The 23,548-nt window shown below is 44.8% G+C and overlaps 8 protein-coding genes across 8 annotated transcripts; 4 read left to right on the top strand and 4 right to left on the bottom strand.

Annotated features, from left to right (window-relative positions):
- Positions 1-42: 42 nt before the first annotated feature.
- I203_103337 (uncharacterized protein) lies at positions 43-2,214 on the top strand (the record flags this gene model as incomplete). The annotated part of the gene is made up of 10 exons (XM_019149313.2): positions 43-152; positions 224-276; positions 410-521; positions 598-670; positions 731-757; positions 845-883; positions 978-1,000; positions 1,075-1,429; positions 1,510-1,599; positions 1,954-2,214. 10 exons carry the CDS (start codon positions 43-45, stop codon positions 2,212-2,214), a joined length of 1,143 nt encoding a protein of 380 aa, XP_019001338.2.
- A 527-nt stretch (positions 2,215-2,741) lies between these two features.
- I203_103336 (methylmalonate-semialdehyde dehydrogenase (acylating)) lies at positions 2,742-5,489 on the top strand (the record flags this gene model as incomplete). Its single annotated transcript, XM_019149311.2, has 13 exons — positions 2,742-2,996; positions 3,127-3,260; positions 3,481-3,764; positions 3,843-3,945; positions 4,008-4,112; positions 4,191-4,261; positions 4,328-4,408; positions 4,471-4,567; positions 4,631-4,807; positions 4,891-4,974; positions 5,037-5,136; positions 5,233-5,379; positions 5,460-5,489. The coding sequence occupies 13 exons, from the start codon at positions 2,742-2,744 to the stop codon at positions 5,487-5,489; spliced, it is 1,668 nt and encodes a 555-aa protein (XP_019001336.2).
- Positions 5,490-5,827: 338 nt separating this feature from the next.
- I203_103335 (uncharacterized protein) lies at positions 5,828-7,368 on the bottom strand (the record flags this gene model as incomplete). The annotated part of the gene is made up of 4 exons (XM_065517297.1): positions 5,828-6,087; positions 6,209-6,308; positions 6,427-6,572; positions 6,654-7,368. The coding sequence occupies 4 exons, from the start codon at positions 7,366-7,368 to the stop codon at positions 5,828-5,830; spliced, it is 1,221 nt and encodes a 406-aa protein (XP_065374115.1).
- Positions 7,369-7,884: 516 nt separating this feature from the next.
- I203_103334 (uncharacterized protein) lies at positions 7,885-11,603 on the top strand (the record flags this gene model as incomplete). Its single annotated transcript, XM_065517296.1, has 11 exons — positions 7,885-8,182; positions 8,253-9,105; positions 9,182-9,356; positions 9,415-9,587; positions 9,646-9,745; positions 9,796-10,457; positions 10,529-10,796; positions 10,860-11,056; positions 11,134-11,367; positions 11,434-11,494; positions 11,559-11,603. The coding sequence occupies 11 exons, from the start codon at positions 7,885-7,887 to the stop codon at positions 11,601-11,603; spliced, it is 3,066 nt and encodes a 1,021-aa protein (XP_065374114.1).
- Positions 11,604-11,921: 318 nt separating this feature from the next.
- I203_103333 (uncharacterized protein) lies at positions 11,922-13,678 on the bottom strand (the record flags this gene model as incomplete). The annotated part of the gene is made up of 5 exons (XM_019149308.1): positions 11,922-12,044; positions 12,132-12,338; positions 12,404-12,511; positions 12,576-12,826; positions 12,898-13,678. 5 exons carry the CDS (start codon positions 13,676-13,678, stop codon positions 11,922-11,924), a joined length of 1,470 nt encoding a protein of 489 aa, XP_019001333.1.
- A 737-nt stretch (positions 13,679-14,415) lies between these two features.
- On the bottom strand, positions 14,416-16,367 carry I203_103332 (uncharacterized protein; the record flags this gene model as incomplete). Its single annotated transcript, XM_019149307.1, has 7 exons — positions 14,416-14,949; positions 15,018-15,080; positions 15,150-15,386; positions 15,467-15,650; positions 15,763-15,859; positions 15,918-16,090; positions 16,150-16,367. The coding sequence occupies 7 exons, from the start codon at positions 16,365-16,367 to the stop codon at positions 14,416-14,418; spliced, it is 1,506 nt and encodes a 501-aa protein (XP_019001332.1).
- Positions 16,368-18,332: 1,965 nt separating this feature from the next.
- Positions 18,333-19,943, top strand: I203_103331 (uncharacterized protein; the record flags this gene model as incomplete). Its single annotated transcript, XM_019149306.1, has 6 exons — positions 18,333-18,652; positions 18,712-18,813; positions 18,867-18,971; positions 19,028-19,204; positions 19,263-19,544; positions 19,610-19,943. 6 exons carry the CDS (start codon positions 18,333-18,335, stop codon positions 19,941-19,943), a joined length of 1,320 nt encoding a protein of 439 aa, XP_019001331.1.
- Positions 19,944-20,259: 316 nt separating this feature from the next.
- Positions 20,260-23,286, bottom strand: I203_103330 (uncharacterized protein; the record flags this gene model as incomplete). The annotated part of the gene is made up of 9 exons (XM_065517295.1): positions 20,260-20,529; positions 20,602-20,720; positions 20,799-21,237; positions 21,299-21,540; positions 21,686-21,947; positions 22,002-22,063; positions 22,134-22,201; positions 22,273-22,368; positions 22,472-23,286. 9 exons carry the CDS (start codon positions 23,284-23,286, stop codon positions 20,260-20,262), a joined length of 2,373 nt encoding a protein of 790 aa, XP_065374113.1.
- Between the last annotated feature and the right edge of the window lie 262 nt (positions 23,287-23,548).

The following is a 23,548-nucleotide window of genomic DNA, read 5'->3' as shown; positions in this document are numbered from 1 at the left end:
AAAAACGCTGCAACTGCATCTGCATCATCCAATATCGACAGAATGTCCCGAGTCACTCCCACACAGATACCGATACCAATACCGTTCAGACAACCTAAGGATATAGAATGTTGGGGACATAGAGGAGCTTCTGCTCATTTACCTGAAAATACGTGAGTGAACACTTTGTAAACTGACCAATAAGATGTACGTGGTACTAATTGATGGATTATGGGAATTACAGATTGGCAAGTTTTAGAGCTGCTATAAAAGAGGGTTGTGATGGTATTGAATCTGGTAAGTCAACAATTCACATCTACATCTACTTGACGGTAAAGTCATAAAAACCAAAATCAAAGCACATCCGACTTTCTGTCTTTCTCTGTTCGTATGATCTGACTAATTCGTTTGGATTGCTGTCTATCTACAGATGTCCACGCTACGTCCGACGGGGTGACATTGATGTTCCATGATCCTACATTGGATCGAACGACCACGGGGAAAGGGTTGATCAAGAATCAGCCGTGGAAAGGTGTGATCGAGTGAGTGATACTTGACTATCTCCCTTATCATCTAAAATGTATATGAAAGCTGATCGATGGGATTATCATTGTGAAGACACGTAAGAACGACCAAAGAGCCTATACAGCCTATACCTCTGTTCGAAGAATTGATAGCTCTGTTGATGGAGGTGAGTTCTGAACGAATCTTGGAGAGCAAGAAGGAATTGAGGCTGATTGAGATATTCTAGCCCGAGAATCGACATGTCACTTTGAATGTGGGTTTCAGTTGGTATCAGCTGTGTGCTCTGATACAGTCATGTCAATATGAGCTGATTTGGGGAATTTGATTCGAATGGCTATAGATAGATTGTAAGATGCAGAATGATCCGGAGAAATTGTTTGTAAGTGGATGGTGACTCTTCACTTCTGGTCTATAAGTTAGATCGAAACAATCAAAAGACGTAATGCTAATCATTATGCATTCCCAACTCTCAGCCCGAAATGGCAAGAATAATATCGTGAGTGTCACATCCCACACGGACATCCGTTACCTCTCCAATCAACGAATATTGACTTTATATGTATACTTCAGTAAATACCTCAACCACTCTACCCTTCTCTCACCTAGACTCATTTTAGGCCTTTGGCACCCACTTTTCATTCCACCCTCTATGAAATACCTACCAAACTGTACGCGATATCACATCGGATTCTCTCTCCCTATCATCCGTGAATACTTCTGGAACCACTGCTCGGGATTCTCCCTGGCTTTCTCAGCATTGATGAATTCGACTGGTCAGGCTTTTTTGAACGAGTGTAGGGAAAAGGGGAAAGAGGTGACTGTTTGGACGGTGAATCATGAACTTGAGATGAAGACTGCTATTGGGTGGGGGGTCAAGGCAGTTCTGACTGATAGAGTTGGTAGATTTGTGGAATTAAAGAATGAGGCGAGTCTATTCACATACATGTCTTATTAACTAAGATGCGAACTGACAATTCAAACTGTATTTTCGCTTCTTTCTTATAGATCATCGATGATCCATCTAAGCTCGATATCACCGGTTTATCCAAATTGACCTTCCCATGGTCCTCATGGAGGTATTATACCCTCGCACATGTAATTACCCGTTCAGTTGTTGGGATGTACCTGAAAGCTCACGGACAGATGTATATCACCCCTATCCCCAATCCTAACCCATCTGATGATAATGACAATGACGAACAAATCGATTCGTCCTCTTTTCCTTCAACAACAATCATTACGCCTTCCACCGGTGTTCCGTCAAACCCAAACTCAACTATACGACGGATGTCTGAATCTCTTTCGATATCGCCTGAATTTCTCTTGCAAAAAAATCCCGAATAATGATACGTGTACCCCGAATTCGGATTGTTCAACGGGGAAAAAACAACAACTGTATCGTTACTCTCTTTATCAACTGTATCAACTACGAAATACTTGATTTATCAGCCATACATCCTTCGAACCCAGTTAGACGTCATGCGAACAATGTGTTATCGACCTGGTCCAATCGAGAAACCTGACCTGAGTGAATTCTCAATGGTCAATGATGCGGAACAAGTTGCGGAACAAGTTCAATCGGAATTACCCTCTACTTCACCTGATCAACCTCCGTCAGCTGTAGATAAAATCGATAATGGTATAGGTGATATCAAGTTAGAGGCTAGTGATATAAGGGGGAGTGGGGTATTGGGTAAAGTGGCTGCTTAGTGTGTGTGTGTCTGTGTATGGAGCGTAGATTGATTTGAACGGACATTTTTAGAGCAGGATAGGGAAGGAAAGGAAAGGAAAGGAAAGGAAAGGAGATAATAGATCGGATGGTTCTATGCTGTACCACTGTACTGAATATTCCTATGCCAAAGGACAATATTTTGCATGATTCTACGAGATGATTGGTCGTCCCACTACCAGTGAGGGTTCTGAGTCCATTGCTGGATTGTGCGAGGTGGGATGGGATGCCGGTGGTTATCAATAGTCAACAGTCGTGCCAAATAGCCGAGGTGATAGCTGCTTCTCGGGTAAAACGGCGTAGGAGGAGAAGTGACATAGTCGGGGTGATATAACCGAAGTTCAGCCTGGGTGTCAGTCTGAGTACTCTAATCAGGTGTTCACCTGACTTCCCATCAAATCCAGCTCCATACAACGACAGATAAGAGATACAGAGACACTTGCAGTTCCATCTACTTTCATTTTTCCTTCTCACTTCTCATCCCACAGCCGTCGTATCCCCGCCCAATATGATCCGAACAGTCCGTCAAACCACCATACCCATCCACACCCTCCGACTCACCCGTTCATACGCTTCTCCAGCTCTCGCCTCTTCCCCCTCTTCCTCCTCGAAAAGCGGTCTATCGCCGCTCGCCGCAACTGCTGCTAAAGAAGTATCAGACAAATGGAGAGGTACTTCTGCTGTTGGGGGAAATACCAAGAACTTCATTGGAGGGGAATTTAAAGAGAGTAAAGCTGAGAAATGGTTGGATGTGAATGATCCTGTGAGTGTTTCTCGACTTGACTGGATCTTGCTTTCCTGCCATGAGCTGTGTTGTCATTCATGCCAGTATAGAAGGGAGCTGGATAAGGCTGACATGATAACACGTTCATATGTTGCGTATACACTCATAGTCCACCCAAACCCTCCTTACCAAAGTTCCCGAAACCACCGCATCAGAGTTCACAGAAGCTGTCGACGCCGCTTCTCAAGCATTCAAAACTTGGGGTAAAACCAGTGTGATGAGAAGACAGAGGGTCATGTTTGAGTGAGTAGCAAATATTCTTGCTCGAAACGTGCTTGGGTCATGTCATGCAGAGAAGAGGCGTTCTTGATGGATGATGGGGTCTTACACAGATGATGCTTCTCATTAAGGGTAATTGATCGAATCAAATTGATGATTGTTATTTTTTCCTTCCGTATTTTTGTTCATTTGACTTGATGTTTACACACAGACCTGTGTGCTGATGATATTTTGTGTGCTGTAGGCTCCAGCACCTTATCAGACAACACTCATCCGACATTGCCAAATCCATTGTCCTCGAACAAGGCAAAACTTTTGCCGACGCTTTGGGAGATGTAGGAAGGGGTCTGCAGGTGGTTGAATCAGCTACTGCTATCACCAATACATTGTTAGGTGATAAGTTGGAAGTCTCAGCGGATATGGATACATTCTCTAGGAGATTACCTTTGGGTGTCACTGCTGCGATTACACCTTTCAACTTCCCCGCTATGATTGTTCTCTGGAGTGCGGCTTTGGCTGCTGTTACTGGTGAGTTAATTTCCCAAAATTCCCACGTTCCTACAAGTGATCTTCTGTAAGATGGAATTAGCTGAAGTGGATGTATAGGTAACACTCTTATTGTCAAACCTTCCGAGAGAGATCCAGGAGCTACCATGATCATTGCGGAGTTGTGTGAGAGAGCTGGTATACCACCTGGAGTGATCAATGTGTGAGTGATCGCTATTGAAGCTTAAGATCGACCAATACACAGCTGAATCATCCCGTATGTAGCGTTCACGGTTCTGCACCTACTGTCAATAGAATCTGCGACGATCCAGCTATCAAAGCTATCTCGTTTGTTGGCGGTGATAAAGCAGGTGAACATATCTACAATAGGTCAGTCCTATCAGCTGCTGGTCCCCTAGGCTTCTCAACCTGTAGAACCTGAGCTGATTCAAGGATTTTGTTCATCAGAGCTACTCCACTTGGAAAGAGGGTTCAAGCTAATTTAGGTGCTAAGAACCACTGTGTGATCATGCCTGATGGTAGGTGCCTCAATTGTGTTCACCCCGCTTATTCAGTCGCTTACTAACGAGTTTCGTGATGCGTAGCGAACAAGAACCTCTCACTCAACGCTGTGGCTGGTGCTGCGTTCGGTGCTGCCGGTCAGAGATGTATGGCACTTTCTGTTGGTAAGTCAAGTGTTTGTTTTCATGGAGAAAGTCCCGGTGGCTCATACTATGTATCTTCCTAGCGATCTTCGTCGGTACGGCCAGGCAATGGATTCCCGAGTTGCTGGAGAGGGCGCAAGCATTGAAAGTTTCAGGTGGTTTTGAAGAAAATACTGATCTGTCAGTTGATCATTATATTCGTTCTATTGATGCTCGATAGCTGATGCCAGGTTAATTATGTAGCGGACCAGTCATTTCCCCACAAGCTAAAGCCAAGATCGAAAATTACATCGCGTCTGTGGAGAAGGAAGGCGGAAAGATCTTACTTGATGGAAGAGGGTTGACTGTTCCTGAATATCCTAATGGAAACTTCGTTGGGCCGACTGTCGTTGAAGCAACTGTCGATATGACTGCTTACAAGTGAGTTGCACTTGATCAGCTTTGATCATGAAGTCAACTTGAATTGTGAAAGTGGGGATTAACCCTTCTTTATTGCGTCTTAGAAACGAGATCTTCGGTCCTGTGTTGACTATCGTCTCAGCCGATACGCTTGATGATGCCATTGAGATCATCAACCAGAACAAATAGTATGTCATCGTAAGGTCTTCCTGTCGACAGGCAAATGCTGATGGTCACTTGGGGCCAATAGCGGAAACGGTGCATCCATCTTCACCAACTCTGGATCAACAGCTAGGAAATTCGAACTTGAAGCTGAACCTGGACAAATCGGAGTGAATGTTGCTGTCCCTGTGAGTATACTCTCTCTCTGACTGTTGCGACCATATGCAAATACTCGCTTGGTATCGTTCGACGGCCCAACTGACTTCGTTGCTTTTTGTTTGTAGGTCCCCCTCCCAATGTTCAACTGGTCAGGAAACAAGGGTTCTTTCAAAGGTGATATACCCTTCTACGGTAAATCCGGTATCGACTTCTACACTTATCGAAAGACTACTACTTCACTATGGCCAGCCGCGGACGCTGTTGGTAATAGGGTAAGCGGGCCTATCAGCTGGTTTATGCTGGTCATCTTGACATTGGTGATATAGCTGACATGATGTTCTGCAAATTGTAGGCAAGTGTACACATGCCTCAAATCCATTAATCGGTAGGATATAGCGAATCAAGCTTTTGGACTTGGTGATTTCACGAAAAAGCGCTTTTTTATCTCTGATTCCCATTGCCGACAATTTCTTTCACTATGTTTATATGTAGAGCGGTTCAAGGAAAGACACGATGTGCATATTTTGTATTATGACAGGTTGGTTATCTGGAATTTGGTCTGGTCTATTTGTCTATGCATCTATCTATTCGGTATTCACGGGAGCTACGTATGATCAAAGATGTTCTCGTTGATAAGAAGAGTCAGGATACACTTTGGTATCCGGTGATATATCTATAACTATCCAACCAGATCAAGGAAATCTATATGGACAAATCAGATTATATACTCAAATAATACTTTCCTAAATCGTTCAACGTCGAATCCTGATTCTCCAACCCATAAGGTTTATCATACTGATCAGGGAAGGCACCGAACCAACTCCATCTCTGAATGTATTTCTGACCTTCGGTAGACCTGAACCATGTTATTGCGGTTTGCATGAATTGTTTATTTTGGTCGAGGGTGCAGATTTGTCCAGATAAGAAATCTAGACAGGCTACTTCGGTTAGCCAGATGGGTTTGGATTGAGAGGGAAGGACTATAATGATAGAACAGGGTTAGCTCGGTTCGTAAGGTGAAGTATGATATAAGCATGCTGCTAGATGACTACATGGCCCAAGATTTGTGATGCAAAGAGGGTATACAGATATATATGATACTCACCTTGATATAGGTTATTAGGTCGTTGGCATTGGTACCGTAGAAATGTATAGGTACGAAATCGAATTTACATTGACCGTTACAAGCTGTGATCCATCCCTACAGGAAATTACAACATCCCGGATCATCAATCGTCAGCAAATACTTTTTTCCAATTACCTCACTGGGCGACTATACTGTATATATGTGATATCTGAATGGATGAACTCATACTCACATTAAACCACCATTCACCACCTCTTGCAACTGCCGGACTACCGATCTTAACAGTCTTATCTTTAAGTTTGTTAGTCCATTTTTGATGAAGTGTAGCAGCGTATGTAACATTCATATCTGATCCACCAACTTGCCAACTTTGATCGGCTATAATCAATCCAACGACAAACCCATGAAATCAGTATACTGTACATCCTAGATCAGTAGTGGTAGTACAAGTAGACTCACGTTCATTGAATCCTAGAATATGGGATGATCCACTGGGTACGGTTCCATCCCAAGGATCGATCGATCCCTCACCCCATATCATCGGTACGAACTCGCTTGACATACCGCTGAAACCACTAGGAGACCAATTGTAGTACCATCCTAATCCCTTGGTTGTCATGAGCTTGGAATAACTTGCTGAGGATAGACCTAGGCCTACTGCTGATGAGGATGATGAAGTAGTCTGGGCAGCTGAAGAGGTGGAAGTGGAAGTGGCAGTGGACTTGAGGGTATTACCGACAGATGAGGAGGTAGGTTTGGTGGATGATGTAGAGACTGAGGCCAGTTTGGACGATGAAATGGAGGAGGAAGCGGGTTTGATACTGGATGAAGAATTTGAAGTTTTGGCTGTTGAAGTGGAAGCTTTAATAGTCGATGTGGATGAGGAAGATTTGAAGGTCGAGGCGGAAGATGATTTACTACTCGAGGAGCTTGACGGGGCTTTACTGGTCGAGATCACCTTACTACTACCGTTGCTGAGTGCGCTTGACTTGGCTGAAGTGATCGAAGAGACCCTTGAGGAAGTAATAACAGTACTGGTTGAGATTCTTGAGGAAGAGGTGGATGAACCGTTCTGTATCTTGGAGGAAGATATTGATTTACTGGATTCCTGAGCTGGTGCGGCTGAAGATACCGCCAATATTGGCAGAACCGTGAGTAGTATCGACAGCTTCATCTTCGAACGTGAAGGTGTTGTTCGCAGTGAGATATGGTGCAATTGTCGAACGTTCTCTGTTCAGCGAATTGTCAATCTATATATAGTGCATTTCATCTACAGATTTATTGTTTACATTTCACCTTTCTATGATTCAGGCACGAGGGGATCGCACGGCATCTGTTACCGGATCCGGCTTTGCAGAGATCCATTTGCGACTGTGCAGCATCGATACATCCTAATTCGTTGATCCCCCTTGGCTTGTGGATATGGGTACTGATGGATTGAAGACCCTAGCATGGGCTATCTTATTACGCTCATCGTTATGGACTCACAATCTCACAATCACAGTAGTGCCGTTGGGATGTGTAACGTGCCCCGGGAGTAGAAGGGATGATGCGCCTAACTACGAGGTACCATGGGCGCCTAATCTCACACGCGTAGTTCCGGTTCAAGAACACAAGAACACCAAAATCAAGGACAACCAGATGAACGATTCTCATCGTCGACCTTGACCATCGGATGGCATATTACAAGATGGACAAGTGGGCACCTATCGCACCCTCGAAACCAGGTGGGCCTTCAAATTCGCATATTCTATCATCCCGTTTCGCTTCGGTGATTAAACCTTCCAAACCCTCGGCGAGAGGATCCGTATCTTCAGGTCCGTTGGTAGGACGATGGCCTGAGAATGTCATATTGCGGATCATAGAGTTCCTTCCCATACCGGACTTACCAAGTGTAGCAAGGTCGAATAGATCTTTGGCGAGGTTGGTAAAGGATGAAAGAGGATGGGAAGGGAGATGTAAATGGTTAGGATTGTCACCTGGTAATTGTGAGTTTACACTGTAGTGAATATCGATATAGCTCTTATCTGGCACTCATCATTAAACATCTCAATCTAGCTACTGCATCACCTAGAAAAGATAGTAATCAGAAAACTATACCCTTCCAAACACCTAAAAAGTCATCTTTTTCCATCGCAGCCAAATCTCGTGCATCGATAGACGACGATTTTGGTGATTTCTCTTCTCAGGCTCAAGGTATCAACAACAACAACAACAATGATGTATTCGAAGATGTAGACTTTGGTGATTTCGAAGCTGCTAAACCTAATGGCTCTGTTGCTGGATCATCTAAAGAAAACAGCTTGTTGGACTTTGATGATTTACCTTTACCTTCCAATTCTAAATCTATAACCGGCGGTCAACAGAAAACTGGCTTCTTCGCTTTGACACCTACACCGACCAAACCGAAATTCTCTTCGTCTTCTTCGTTCTCCTCCTTCTCTGCGACAGGATGGGGTAATTCACCTGGACCTTATTATAAATCCTATAAAAATCATCATTTGTCGATGGTACCGTATTGCAACCATTTACGGTCATCCCCTTCTCCTAGCTCAACTCTGTCACTCTTGTTCCCTCCAAACAGACCATCTTCACTAAATGAACAATCCACTCTACTTTTGAGCTTGCTATTGTTCCTGTCTAGTAAACTTCAGCCGTTAAGAGATTGGGGTTTTCTCCGGCAAGCTCTGCTCGCGGCCGCAGATAGGTTCGATTCGACTTGTCTTGTAGCGTTCGAGGTTTCAGATTCGAAGAAGGACGAAAGTGGTATGAGACTAGCGGCGGAAAGTAGTTGGAAAGTGTGGGATGCAGGGGGTGGATCCAGGGATCAATGGGAATGTGGGAGAGTATGGGTAGAGAAGAGAGAAGTGTTTTACGATACTGCTAGATGGGATTCTTCAGAGAACATCATGTGAGTTCAAATCCTACCCAACCTACTCAAATGAGCTTGCTTTGCTGATCCGTGCTTATTGCTCTGCGTTGTGCAGTAAAGTGCAAACAACCACGGGAGCTACGACTCGTCAACTTGATTTCACGCCCATGGATGCATTCATCTCTCACGTCCTGGAGGCTTTCAGGATGGATGCGGAATTTGCGAAAAGGGTTTTCCCACAGAACGCAAGAGTCGTCTTGTCGTTCTGCGATAGAGTCGCGAGTGATGTGGTGAGTTGTTTGAATCTGTCGGTGGCAAAGCACACATAGCTCATCCAGTGCATTTCAGATCGGAGAATACATTCATCCATTATTGTCGCAAGCTAGAGCTGTATCTCAGGATTTGTTTCTACAAGCAACAGCAGCTACTTTCGTACAGGCCTGGAAATTAGTGGAACTGGTGATGGAAGTGCTAGGGAATGATCAGACCACTATATCGAAAACACAAGTCGAAGATACAGTGTGAGTAAGGAATTCCCGGGACAAGCATCATTCACAGGCTGACACCTTACGATACCAGATTTCGGATGTTCGAACAGCACCTAGACGAGTATTTGGACGATGAGACAGAAATGGTGAAACACCACCTCGAGGATATATGTAAAACATGGGATCAACAGGTAAGTCATCCACATACTCGTACGATGGATGATTTTTGACAATGTCATAGCTTGGAGCGACAGATCCAGGACAAAAGCGTTCTCATGGTTCCGGTCCTACATTCTTGACTTCCGAAAACCCAGATCAGGTCAAGAGAAATGTCTTAGCAGGATTCAAAGATGCTCTTCTGCTTCCAGTAACCATCGTACCTAGAACAGTTACATTCGCTACCAATGCCATCGTGACTGGATCAACACAAGCTGTTAGTGGGCTGGCGATGCTGAACCCCCAGAAGTGGACAGGAAGCGGATCTAATGGGAAATTGGTAAAAAAGGAAGGTGCAGGCGAAGAAGGTGGTGATGTGGTGTTTGAAGTACCTGATTCTGCTGAAATCAAAGAAAAGTTCCGAGAAAATGACGATGACGGTGATGGGATTAATGAGAAGAGCGATAGTTCTCTATCTGTACCGAATGACGACAACACCACGCGGACGAACACACCTAATCCCGAGGGACCTAAAGAAGATAATTCGTTTGACAAATTGCAATTGTTAGTATCGCTTGATATCGCCCTGGAACTTATCCAAGCGGATCGAGATTCTCTTAAAAGAACGGAGACTTTCGCGAAGTACCCTGGAAGATCGGGATTACACGTCAGAGAAGCTATAGAAGAGATCTTTATATTGTTATTGAAAGCTGCTGGAGATAGACATATTTCACCTGGATTTAGAATGTGAGTTTTTCAGTGTATATGCTTTGTCTTCAGAGGTCAAATGAACTAATGATATAATGTGAATTCTTCAGAGCAACCAATCAGATGTCAACGTATAAACCCTCAGAACACGAGTCCACGACGTCGGTCGCTCCTTTATTACAGTTCTTTGAACTGGTACATATAGGAGATACGATACAATCAATGATCCAAGTGTATTTCGATAAAGAATTATCGCCTTATGTCGATAAGACCGATTTCCTGAATGCCGTGATGAGGGAGAAGAAGAGGTTCGAAAGTGTACTGGATGATGCGGTTGCGGCGGGCTTGAACGCTGGGATAGAAGTCTTGATGAATCAGGTAAGTCAGAAACAGAAGTTCAATGAACCTCAGCTGACTCTTCTCCGGATGAAACACAAATAGGTTGAACATATAATAATCACCAAGACGGGACCTAGAGAGTATTATCCTGTCGAAGGCACGCCTTTAGAGCTGGGTCCAACAAAAGGTTGTCAGGAAGCTATCAAATGTCTGGAGATGCATTGTAATCTCCTAAGAGGAAGTACTTCGAAGGAAGTTTTGGAGGTGTTCTATCAAGAAGTAGGGATTCGATTACAAGCGTGAGTCTACCATTTTTCCTATACAATATGCTCACTACTCCTTTAACTGAATTCAATTCACGACCTTGTGTATGTAGTATCCTCCAAAGACATCTGAAACGACAGATCATATCGCTTGAAGGTGGATTTCAAATCATAGCCGACTTAAATACCTATCACGCGTTCGTAGCGTCCTTGAGACAACAGAGGATAACAGAGGATTTCGCCAATCTGAAAATGCTAGGACACGTTTATATTGTTAGTGACGCGAAGGATTTGGCACAGATCGTAAGGGATGTTACGAGGTATGGAGGGACCTTCACCCCTGAGGAGTGAGTCGATCGACCCTCTTTAGTTGCTGATCATTCATAATGAGGACTGATAATGAGTTTGAGTAGTATATACGAGTTTATTCAGCGGAGAAGTGATTGGAAGAAGATTGAGAAAACGGTTGATAAGGTGAGTTGACCCCATCATTGACCCTTAACTCATTCACTGAATAATTGTATGTTGTGTACAATAGGCAATGTATGCTCTCTCGGTTAGGGAAGATTGTACCATCATGTAACGTTCCATAACGACCTTCAAAGCAGTTCCGATTCATCACTTGATGCATATGCATATCTCACTCGAATGTCTAGGTTCTATTGAGACCAGGTAGTCATATCGTTCTGTGATTTTCGCTCGATATTGTGGATGTCGAAAGCACATATAGATAGCAAAGCAAGGTGTTTGAATACAAAAAAGTCGAATCATTGTGATTGTCGCAGCCTAGACATCCGGCACTGACAATGAAGGTATAAAGCAAGAGTACAGGTATTTATGGAGAAGGGTATAAGGAAAACAGAAAGAAAGGGCAAGTCCATGATAATGCTTTGAGATATTTTCAGACACCAGCTTCGGTTCTGGCTTTCCACATCTTAGCTGCAAATGCCTGAGCTTCGGGTGAGTGCATATTGGAATCATTGGGATAGACGACCCAACCGTATGTACCCATAGGATCGACCGCCTAAATTACGATATAATTTATCAATCATTTCAACAAGGGCTTTAATAGATCATCATCGAACCACGTGTGTTGAAATAGTCAACTCACATGAGTTACCCATCCATCCTTATCGATTTTAGCTACCACCGCATCGAAAGCTCTTTCAGCTAATCTGGTCAATTGATCGTTAACTTTGTCGGGACAGATCTTCAGGAATCGATAATAGGCGGCTACGACCAGAGCCGTACCGGCTGTATCGCCTACCGCCAGAGTTTGATTATCTTGTCTCATGTAATTCGGTATAAGGTATTGGCTCTATAATCAGCAACATTTCATCAGTTCAGCTGACTGCCTTCTGGTGAGGCAGGCCGGTTACTTACGTCGAGCTCGTTAAACAACCCTTCGAACACGTTCGCTAGAGTGTTTTCTGCCTCTGTCATCTCTTTGGTAAAAGTTGTAGCGAATGGAGAAGCTTTTACCGAGTAAAGCTGATCCCACAAAGATCAGCAATCATCTCACTTTGATAGTCTGATTGGTGAAACAACAACTCACATTTCTTATACCGCCATAGACACCCCAACCATTACCAGTCGCCCACAATCGAGCGTCCCAATCGTGTATATGTCGATATATGTTCACAGTAGTATCCAACAAAGCCGTCGTCTCCCCGTCCCATTGTTCTATACCATACTTCAGATATTCTTCACTTGACAGAGACAACCCTAAGTAAGATAGTGAAGGGGGGATCATATACATCATATCTGCCCATAATTCAAAACTGGCTTCTCTTTGAGATATCGTATCTTTTCATTAGAATACGTTGGAAAGGTCAATTAGCGTTAGTTAACAGGACGCTAAGGAGATTGAAACACACTGTTTGTAGGAGCCTTGGGTCCACTAAATAGATAATCCAACTGATTGCCCAGAGCCCACGAATAATCTTCAGCAGATTTGCCCCCTAGGCCCAATTTGACCAGATGATTCTTCGAGAATTGTGATAAGATCCATATGGCCGGTACGAGAGATACCGGATCTCCCAAAGCTCCATCACCATTGGTCAGCGCTTGAGAAATATGAGGTACAGGGGATGTCGAGTTGAACAAGTAGTCTTGTAAATTACTTGAAGATTCGGTTGTCCCATTCGTGGAAGATGAGGGTGATCCCGTCCAATCATAAGCCATTAGAGAGTTTTTGGCTACTTTCAATACGTTCCAAGGTATTTCACCAAATTCCAATTTTTCGCATTTCCCACCTCCAAATCCGTATTCATCATCCCATTCGAAAGGCGTTAACGATGGATTGTAAACTTCCATGAGCGTTTCGGTAAAACATCCCAATTCCCAGGAGTGGGTAGTAATTGAATTGGCATTTCTCAATATTTTAGGTAATAGCTTGGTCAATTTCTTGTATTTGTTCGAATTGATGTCGAAATTCCGTCGAAGATATTCGAAATGGAGTGAAGTATCTGGTGTATAGGCTGCTTGACCTTCTGGACCAGCTCTGGAGGTTGGCTGATGAAGAGACTTAGCAAGATACCGATGTCGTTGGTTGGCATTTACGTGATTATGATCTCCGTGAATGGCTGCTGCTGAAGTGAGAACCGAGAGGAGGGATAGAATATTAAAGAATGTGATCAAAGCGAATGTGGTGGTCATATTGTATGATACGAAACTGTGGTAAAGTCAATGAATCAAGACTAGAAATAAAGCTGCACAGAAGGTCAATGAGATGGATTATGTTCATGAACAGGTTCAATATTGTATCAGTCCGAGGGTGAAGATACAGATAGCAGTCAGATCAGAATCAACGCATCTCCACTTTCACGTATGCTTGGCGTAAGCACAAACACAGGTGCCTTTCATTATTGTTTGATCTTTCCTTTCAAACAAATATCAATTATTATGGACACACCTTTGTGTTGTGTTCAATGACTTGGTCCCTTGGCAGGGTTTCATACATCCAATCCGCTTGGGACATCCTCTTTTCACTTGGCTCGGTCAGTTGCGGACTGCACTGGCAATGTTAATATTTCGAAACATGATCAGAAGTCTTGTGTTCATCAACGCCCCTAAGCTTACCTCTTCTTTCTGCTCTACATCTTAGCGAGCACAAATACTGAGGCACAGCATTCATCATTAGACGCGCCCCGAACCGGAATGAGACGCGTTTGTTTCGAAGATTGACTTGGTAAGGTTTTCTTGGCCGCTACCATATCTTACTAGAAGTTCGAATGAGTGTCATTTTAATGCATAAAGATCAACAAGACAAGCAATAATATGACATATCCAATCCTACATATATAGAGCCCATATATAATTTTCCTTTGCGTGGTAAATATAACCCGGTACTATAAGATATAACCTAGTGCGATAAGCCAGAAGGGAGAAAAGCCTTAGAGCTGGTATCGGAAGCCAGCTTCGATTTGTACAGCCGATGGACCGTGTTTCCCGGTATCTTCACCTCTTTCAAGTCTAGAATTTTGTCTCTTGAGGTAAAGATGGGTGCTTGCTGCGGCAATGATCAACAGCACTGAGGCTGCGAGGTCTACACCGAAAGCGGCGGTGTATTTGGGAGCGTTGAAGTACAAGTAAGAAGTCCAGATGTTGGGAGTGTTACAGAGCGCATTGATCACGGCGTAAACGATGGCTCTCTTGACGGCTGGTCCAGTCACCGACGAAGAAATCCAAGATAGGATGACGATAGACGCAGAGTAGAACGATGAAGGGAGGATACACATAGCGAAGTATCGTGCTGCAACGTTTGTGGTGGCGACTGCAATGACATTACCGAGAACAGTGAAAATGAAGGGAACGATGATGTGAAGGGTTCGTTCGCTCTTCTTGTCAGAGTGCCAACCGTTGACGATGACTGCGATGCAACAAAGCACGTATGGAGGACAGGTGATGGCAAGGGTGATTGTTCGGTTCTAATTGAGCGGGTATGATATGTCAGCTACGCAACAACAGCTGGAATCAGTGTGTAAAGATTACTTACAAAACCAAGGGTGTTGACCACAACGGGGAAGAAATTCGTGACACTGGCTGCAATGTAATTTGCCTGGTTGAAAGTGACCATATCTGTCAGTAAGCATTCGATCAAATATAACCAGGCGGCACGTCAACTTACCTGGAGACAAGCACACAAGAGCCAAGTCTTTGGGTCGGTGACTGCCATCTTGAACGCGGTCCCGACAGAGACTTCATCGGTAGCATCTTTGGATCCTCTATCAAGCTCTAATCGGTATTGAAGTCGGTCTTTCTCTTGAGGAGTCAACCATCGAACAGTTTGAGGTTTGTTAGGAATAAATGTGGCGAAGATGGCGGCGAGGCCCACAGTCAATACACCTTCAACGATGAACAACCACTGCAACGAGAAACATGAACACATCAACACAATTCAGGCTCACAAAGGGCATTCGATTCGGAACAGGACATGATACTCACTCTCCAGCCCTCCAATCCGTGTGTGCCATCAAGTTCCAAGATCGCAAGCGCGAAGAGACCACCAAAGGCATTACCGATCTGCGAACCACTGTACAAGATTGCGGTTCTCAAGGCCATGGATCGCTTGGTGTAGAAGGTGGAGACGAGGTAAACGGCACCGGGGAAGAAGGCCGCTTCAGCAAACCTGAAAGATTATCATATCAGTATGAGAAGAGCTCATGAGAAAAGCTGCAAATGATCCGAAGATAGAGGGAGAGGATGGAAGAAATCCGGAAATTTCCAAACTGACGACTCACCCTAGGAAAGTTCGACAGACAGCGAGACTGGCGAAAGAGTGGACGGCACCGGTACAAGCGGAGATAATACCCCATACGGCGCACATGATACAGATATCTGGTGATTGATCTAAATTAGTCACAGACTTGGTGATGAGAGGAGGTACGTTACTCACAGATACCAGGGTAAGCAATCTTTGAAGCCAACATGTTTGAGGGAACCTGAAGCGAGACATAACCGGCGAACAGAACTGATACAGCAGTGTTGTAGTCTGTAGTAGTCAAGCCCAAGTCTTTTGAAATACCAGCAATCTTGGCCGAGGAGATGTTCTGTCTATCGAGATAGTTCCTGTTGACATGGGTGGCAAATTTAGCGATCATTCTGATACTGGTCACATTAATACTCACAGAATATAAAGAGCTACCAAAGTTGGCATCAATAAGATATCGATTTTTCTGGTCGCTGCTTTGTCGATCTTGGCTATTTCATCCTCGCTCAATCCTCTGAGGGATTCTGGAACTTGGACAGCAAGATGTCTATCGACGTTATCTCCAAGATAAGGGTGATCAACGTCCTCTGTGTGTTTCACGGCCTCCTTGTAGGTATCCTCGTGTAATGAAGACATGGTGTATTCGTATTGTGCTATCCGTGGTTGATAGGTGACTTGTCAAGAGGGGGAATCCCGATTATCTCGAGAATGGTAACCTTTATATAGGTCGATCAGAAGGTACTGGGGCAAGTTTGGGGCCGGCTAATCAAATTTTGATTTCTCTGGGGCCTGACGGGGTTGTCACCGTAGATCCTCGTAACACATCAAAAAGTCTCAGCGGTAAGTCTCGCTTCATATGAAACAAGACAAAGTATACCCGCGAAAAGCCGCATATGTACCTGATTGTACCGATAATATCCTCTCTCTTTGTGAATGGAAAAACGCTTTCATCATCAGGATACGGATGCGCAAGCCTGGCGAGAGAGGAGAAATTATCAGGAACAATCCGAAATTAGGAATCCTTAGGTAAGCTTGCAGCTCATGCCGAAAAGCCGATGTGATCGGCGCGTCGAAAGATCGTGCATTTCCCGTCCCGCTGCAATACGCGTTGACCACATTCATCTGAGAAGCATTGAGGGATGTGGACGGCTGAGATCTCAGTAATTGAGCAATTTCGGGGTCGTTGAAGTCGTGGGATACTTCTTCTCCATCGTTTCGCGTCAAGACACCGACGGGTAAGATGGTCTCAGACAAAATGAAGCCGACGCAATCCTACTAGATCAGGGACTGCGGGCCCAGTCTCCAAACTTTGCTCCTAAACATATTACGTGAGGAGCGGTAAGTAACGGACTGAGCTTCAATCATCTTGAAATCGCGTAAGGAGCACGGCTTCGTGGTGCCACTACAGAGTGATCAGTGATGACTACCACGACATGTCGCAATCAGCATGAGCAGCATTCACATTGAGGGATATGGGAGAGGCACATGCTTGGGATGGTACGATCAGGACAACGGACACTTACAACATATTGTCCTTATGATACTGTCTGGTATCTAAGTATTTAACCGTGAGTGAGCGTGATTGACTGAATCACCGACCAATTCTGACTAGCTTGGGTCTCGTGAAAACATTGAGCATGACTTATGTGAAGTGTCGGTAAGGACAGCATATGTATTGCGAAGGAAAGCGATTCTGGCTGGACCTCGAATGTATATATATATATATATATATATATGTATGTATACGTGCAGCGAAGCAGGTGGGTCGTGTGAGGTGGATATAGTGGGGGCCGGCTAACGGATATAGCAAAGTGTACAAATTGCCGACTGTATATACATGAGCACCAGCTGCTGAAGCGGAGTTGTGAGAGAATCCATATGTCTGGGGTGGGTCTCTAGCTCGAGTCGCGCCAGACAATACCCACTGTCAGTCGTTCGCGTAGGGCAACTCGACAGAGGTCGACGAAGGGCTCTGTGTATCAGATATCTCCGTCTCGGTGCAATCCTTGCAATAATCCCGCTTCGATCTCTTCACAGGCTTGCATCGATGTTCTTGTATCTTGTGATTTTGGTTCAAAGAGCAGCTACACGCATGCATTTTTCTGCATGAAGTGCATACCTCAAATGGAACGCTGCCTTCCATGAACTCACTCTACAATTCGAGATTGATGGATTGCCCGCATGCAGTCCAGCCTGTGAATCTGATGGCGTACCTATTTCGATCGTCCAAAACGAAAGTCCATCAGTCTACGTTTTTGCGCATCCTATTCTCATACCATCGCCGCACATGTTCGGGAGCTTCAAAGACGTGGACATAGTCACGCCTATAAATTATGACTGCATGAACCAGCCCATCCTTTTAGGCTTGCGAACCATTAGTATGGAAGACTGTTGTACCGCGAAATGCCGGTGACGCAACTTACCTTGGACCGCTCGGAGCCGGCCCGATAGAAACTGAGCCAAAGTCGGATCTTGAAATGTCTCTTAAGTCGCTGTTTCTGAATCCATCGCTATGCTTGATGAATATACATCTTTATACTCATTTCTCAGAGCAAACTTCACACCAAGAACTATCCAGAGCTTCTAGAACTACTCAACAAAATGTCCGCAAGTCAACCCCAACCTCTCGGTACTTCCACGGCCGCTACCGACATCTCCACTCAACAAGCTACCTACCTTCCCCCTTCCGAGCTCGCTGCCAAGTACAACAAGGGTATCCACAGACCCATAACTGTCCAGCCACATGCTAGCGCCTCGCAACCTGGATCCACAAAGATCAAGAGTATCGAAAACTTCTACGTCAGACCCAGATGGTTGTTTGTGCGTGTTGAGACCGAAGGCGGTGTGGTTGGTTGGGGTGAAGGTACGCTTGAAGGTCACACCGAAGCTGTACAAGGAAGTTTGAAAGACATTACCCGACGGTGAGTGTCTTGCAATAGGCATGATTGATATTATAACTGGTAGGCTGATGCGCCAACAGATTAGTAGGCTGGGACGCGATGAACATTGAGGAGATCTATTCTTACCTTTACCGACATCGATTCTACAGGGGTGGTGAGGTGCTTATGTCCGCTATGTCGGGGTAAGTCCGTCCCCTAAAGGATGAGAACGATACATGCTTATCTCTGTATTCAGAGTTGATATCGCTCTTTGGGATATCAAGGGTAAAGTCTTAGGTGTACCAGTCTGGGAGTTGCTGGGTGGAAAGATCCGAGAAAGATGTGATGTCTACGGCTGGGTGTAAGTCACCTTTCCCTTCCAGACATGGCACGAATGTTGATTGGACTTCCTCGTAGTGGTGGAGATCGACCCTCTGACGTACTGGAACAAGCCAAAGTCAGGAAGGCTCAAGGGTTCACCAGAGTGAAGATGAACGCTACCGAATCCATCGGATGGCTCGACTCGCCTCACGCTCTCGACGAAACCGTCAAGCGATTAGCAGAAGTTAAATCTATCGGTATCGATGCTGGTCTGTAAGTAACCTGCAGAGCTTCCATACTCCAATCATCGCTGACTTCCCTGGATCTTTAGCGATTTCCACGGTCGAGTCCACAAGGGAATGGCCAAACAGCTTGCTGCCGCTCTTGAACCCCACCGACCATTATTCATTGAAGAACCCTTACTTCCAGGTTACGTTAACGAGTTGAAAGACTTATATAACAAGACCACCATCCCTATCGCTCTGGGTGAGCGATTGTTCACTCGATTGGACTGTCGACCGTATTTCGAAGCTGGATGTATCGATATCATTCAACCTGATATCGCTCATGCTGGTGGTATCTCCGAAACCAAGAAGATTGCTATCATGGCTGAGTGAGTCTTTCTCTCAGTCAGTCTGTACACCGTTCGTCCTTCTTACTCGGTCTCATGTGATACAGAGCATACGATATCGGTGTTGCACCTCACTGTCCTTTGGGTCCCCTCGCTTTTGCTGCCTCGCTCCACGTTGGATTCTCAACACCTAACTTCGTTGTTTGTGAGATGTCATGGAAGATGCATTACAACACTGGCGGTTTCGATCTTTTCACATATATGACCAACCCTGAAGTCTTCAAGGTTGAGGGTGGTTCCGTCGGTCTCTTGACTACGCCAGGTCTTGGTATTGAGTTGAACGAAGAGCTCATCAGAAAGGAAGCTGCTGAAGCTGAGAAATTGGAACCTTGGATTAATCCCTTGTTCAGAGGTGATGATGGTATGATCAGAGAGTGGTAAGAACATTTTGAACTAGGAGGGGAGGTTCATTGTATAAAGCCTATCTAGGATCTATGCATCTATTTAGACTACATTGCTTTGAGTCACAACAATTTGAGTCGTGTACCATATGCGTGTGAATATGCTAGCTATGCAAGTTAGTTAATGGATTTAGATCGAGCTGGCTGGTCTGACTTTGCCTCTTGCTTGGTGCTGAGCGCTTTGACTTGCTTGGAGGAGGTCGATATAGCATCATCTTGTCGAGCTCTTCGAATTTGGGAAGTTAAGCATCGGGAGTAGGGTTGTTTTCCACCCGCTTCAGCCCAAATGTGGTGCGTTAACGTTGCTCCCTCAGCTTGGCGCGGACATGCAACCGGAGTCCAGGTCGACTATCGGGGGAATAGACCTGACGTAGCCAGTCTTCGATGTTTAATTTGATCATCCTGCTTTCTTTCGCAGCTCGCTTGAGAAGGAGGGCTGTATATCGCCGAAATAATTGCACGGAGACTTCCGGAGCGAGAAGTTGGTTTCTTTGATCACGGTCCAAGCCATAGAACGGTGGCAGGGGTATTAGTGAGCTCGTTTCCAATAAAATCTTGGATGCAAGCTGCAATACCAATAAAGTCAGTGAGGGAGTCACCTGACATGACGAGTCAAATCCAACAACTCAAATACTCACGAGAATAGCATTTTCTTCATCCCAACGCCCTCTAAGACTCTGTGTCAAGAAATCCATATTCGTGCGGTAGTCTGAGCTAACGAGCTCCTTCGAGTCAGGCTTGAGTATTTCGTACACTTCTGAATGGTCAATAGAGACGTCGGTCAAAGGAGGTGGAAGTTTCGATGTATCTATTCTAATCGTCGTTTATCGCATACCCGGGTTCGCCGTTTCTCCTTCGGCCATCAGCAGCTCGCTCTTCCTCAAACCGCCAGATGACGCCGAGGGATTCACGTCGTCATCTTGTTTCGGCTTTGACGGCGATGAGATATATGATCCATTTTCGTTGTTGACAGTCGCAAGAGCTGACATCTCCGAAGTTTTGACATCGAAGTTGAACGATTGGCGGTTCTGTGCCTCGAGGATCACGTCTTGCAGAGTCGGCCAGGCTTCTGAGGTCCAAAGCCGATGAACCCAGCTCATGAGATCTTGTCGAGACCCATGCTCTGCATTTTGCTCGACTAGTAAAGCCACGTATTTGCGCATACGTTGACCCATGACACGCTGTGATGGTAAGGACTTAGAGGGGTCAAAAAGTCCGTAATGGAGTGCTAAATACGACAACGTCTTGTTGCTAAGTAGACGACGCGTTGCGATCTATATAAAAACTCAGCTATGTCATTCAGCACTTGTAGCTGACAATGGCAGTACGACTCACCATGATCGCCGGATCTGATTCAGTGTACTTTTTCAGACTGTCCTTGATGATTCCGAACACCGTATTGTGCCACACTCTACAAACTGTATCCGTTTGTTCATCCGCTTGGGCGAAGAAATCTATATCGATGGTGACATGCTCATTCCTGTACAAGGTCGGCAACTTGTCTGGATCGAATTGGATACCTGCAGTTACCCAGCGACGATCGAGGGTGTCTGCAGAAGTGAATGCTGCAGGCTGACCTGCACGGACGTCAAGGGAGGCTGATGGCGTGGCGCTGACTGTCAATCGCTTTGATTTTTTGTTTGTATCTTCGAGCAATTTGGATGACGTTGTGCTGGCAAACGCAGATTGTTTCTCCCTCGATCTTGACACCAGCCCTCTTACCAATTTCGCTCTGCTCAAAGGCGGCCGCCAGTTTCTTGATGTGGTGCCATGCCTTCGGGGATGTAAGAGCAGATAACCACTTTTGTGAGTCAGGGTCTTCGACGTTCTGCCCTAATTGACCGATCAGACCAAATAAGATCTTCGAGTAGTCAAGTTGTTGATCCTTTCCGGGCATGCGTCCGTGGGTCACGAAAGGTTCCAAGTTGTAATATTTCACCAGATACGAAGTCACGGCCAGGTCGGCATGATGTTTAAGGACATACTGATACACTCAGATAGATTCAGTCGCTGCATTTTTTCTCTTTCTGTAACTCACCTTCAAGGTCGCTTCGTGTTGACATTGCGGCCTTATGATCTTGGACATGAGGAATACGGAGGCTAATGATGTAACAATGTAGATGAGCGGCAGTTGTGATTAAATATGGGAACTAATGAATTGATGACTGACCTGCATGTGGAGCGAGCGATAATATCATCATTACTAAATGCAATCCCGACTGTAGCCAGGCCGAGTCTCTACCACGAGCGTATACAGGTACTGATCTGCTGAAACCGAATCCATAGACTACTAACGATATGCTACTCACATGGGACGTCGTCTCAGTATACCAATAAGTTCCAAGAAGATGCCAGGAAGTAGATATACGCATTGTAGGACGACCGTGACGGTGGTGATGATCCACCTATATGAACGTTCGACTTTAGGCTAAACCCTCCACCATACAGACGGGTGGAATTACCGTTATGCGAGACAAAGGATACGGAAGTGAGAAAATCTTCACTCACAATACTAAAGGTTGAATGAAATTCTTAAATAGCAAATGAGGTAACAGCGCACTTAAAACCAAATGACTTATCACCAACAACAAGTGGATGATGGGCATGATAGGAGTAGGCAAATTGATATGTGTAGGTATAGGTACAGGTATAGGTAAAGATTTAGCGGTGAACGGTACCGGCATTCTGGGAGTCTTTAAGGTGAAATGATCTTGAATGAACTTTTTAGGTGTTTTGGGTGTTTTCATTCGTTTTTGATCTTTTTCATTACCTTCATCTACCTCCATATTGTGAAAAGACTTGTGATCATCTTTATCCATAAATTCCAATTTCAATCCATTACTATTACTGCTGATATTTCGATCTGAGGGCTTAAATCTCCCTTCTAAGATGGATACTGTCTTAGTACGATGTAGTTCCTCTTTCTGCAAAATCTCAAATGCACCTTGTTGATCGTGTGTGAGTCTCATCTCATCCTTCCTATCCAATTCTCTCTGTGTCTTGGCCTTTTGAAAGGCGCTCTCAAATGGGTCTTTTGTGAAATCAATACAACCTGCTTCATCAGTGCGGGAGTAGGTAACGGGACTGGATTGGGCGGAAGTCCTCCTAGACGAAGAAGTTGATTTAGGTCTCGGAGGAGGTGGTAAGCTGTCGCGTTTGGGTAATATACTTGGTCTCTTTGACCTCGTACTACTACTTGAAGATAGATCGCGATGGTTTGATAAGGTAGTTTCTGAAAGATCTATCTCATCAGGTAAGAAGATTGCAGGGATCTCAGAAAGGTCATATGACGAAGGTTGGAATGTCGTTCCACGATCACTCATTCTGTGAATCAACTTTTTATATCTTTGATAAAATAGGTGAGATCGTTTGTAGATAAGTCGTTCAGTTATTGCTGAAGATGCTGGGTGTGCAATATCCACCATGACATTGAAGGTGCAAGCGCGCCCATACCAACGACTTGAGCTACTCAAGCATCGGTCCATTCCTTTCAACCGGAATCCAATCAAGGGGGGTATAACCTCACAAAGGATATCCTGGTGGAGAGATGGGGCACACAGGATTAAAGGATATTCTTTCGATATC

This window comes from Kwoniella mangroviensis (genome assembly GCF_000507465.2).
Source record: "Kwoniella mangroviensis CBS 8507 chromosome 1 map unlocalized Ctg01, whole genome shotgun sequence".
Taxonomy (NCBI): domain Eukaryota; kingdom Fungi; phylum Basidiomycota; class Tremellomycetes; order Tremellales; family Cryptococcaceae; genus Kwoniella; species Kwoniella mangrovensis.
The sequence above is the reverse complement of the archived record's forward strand: the minus strand, read 5'-3'. Positions and strand labels throughout refer to the sequence as shown.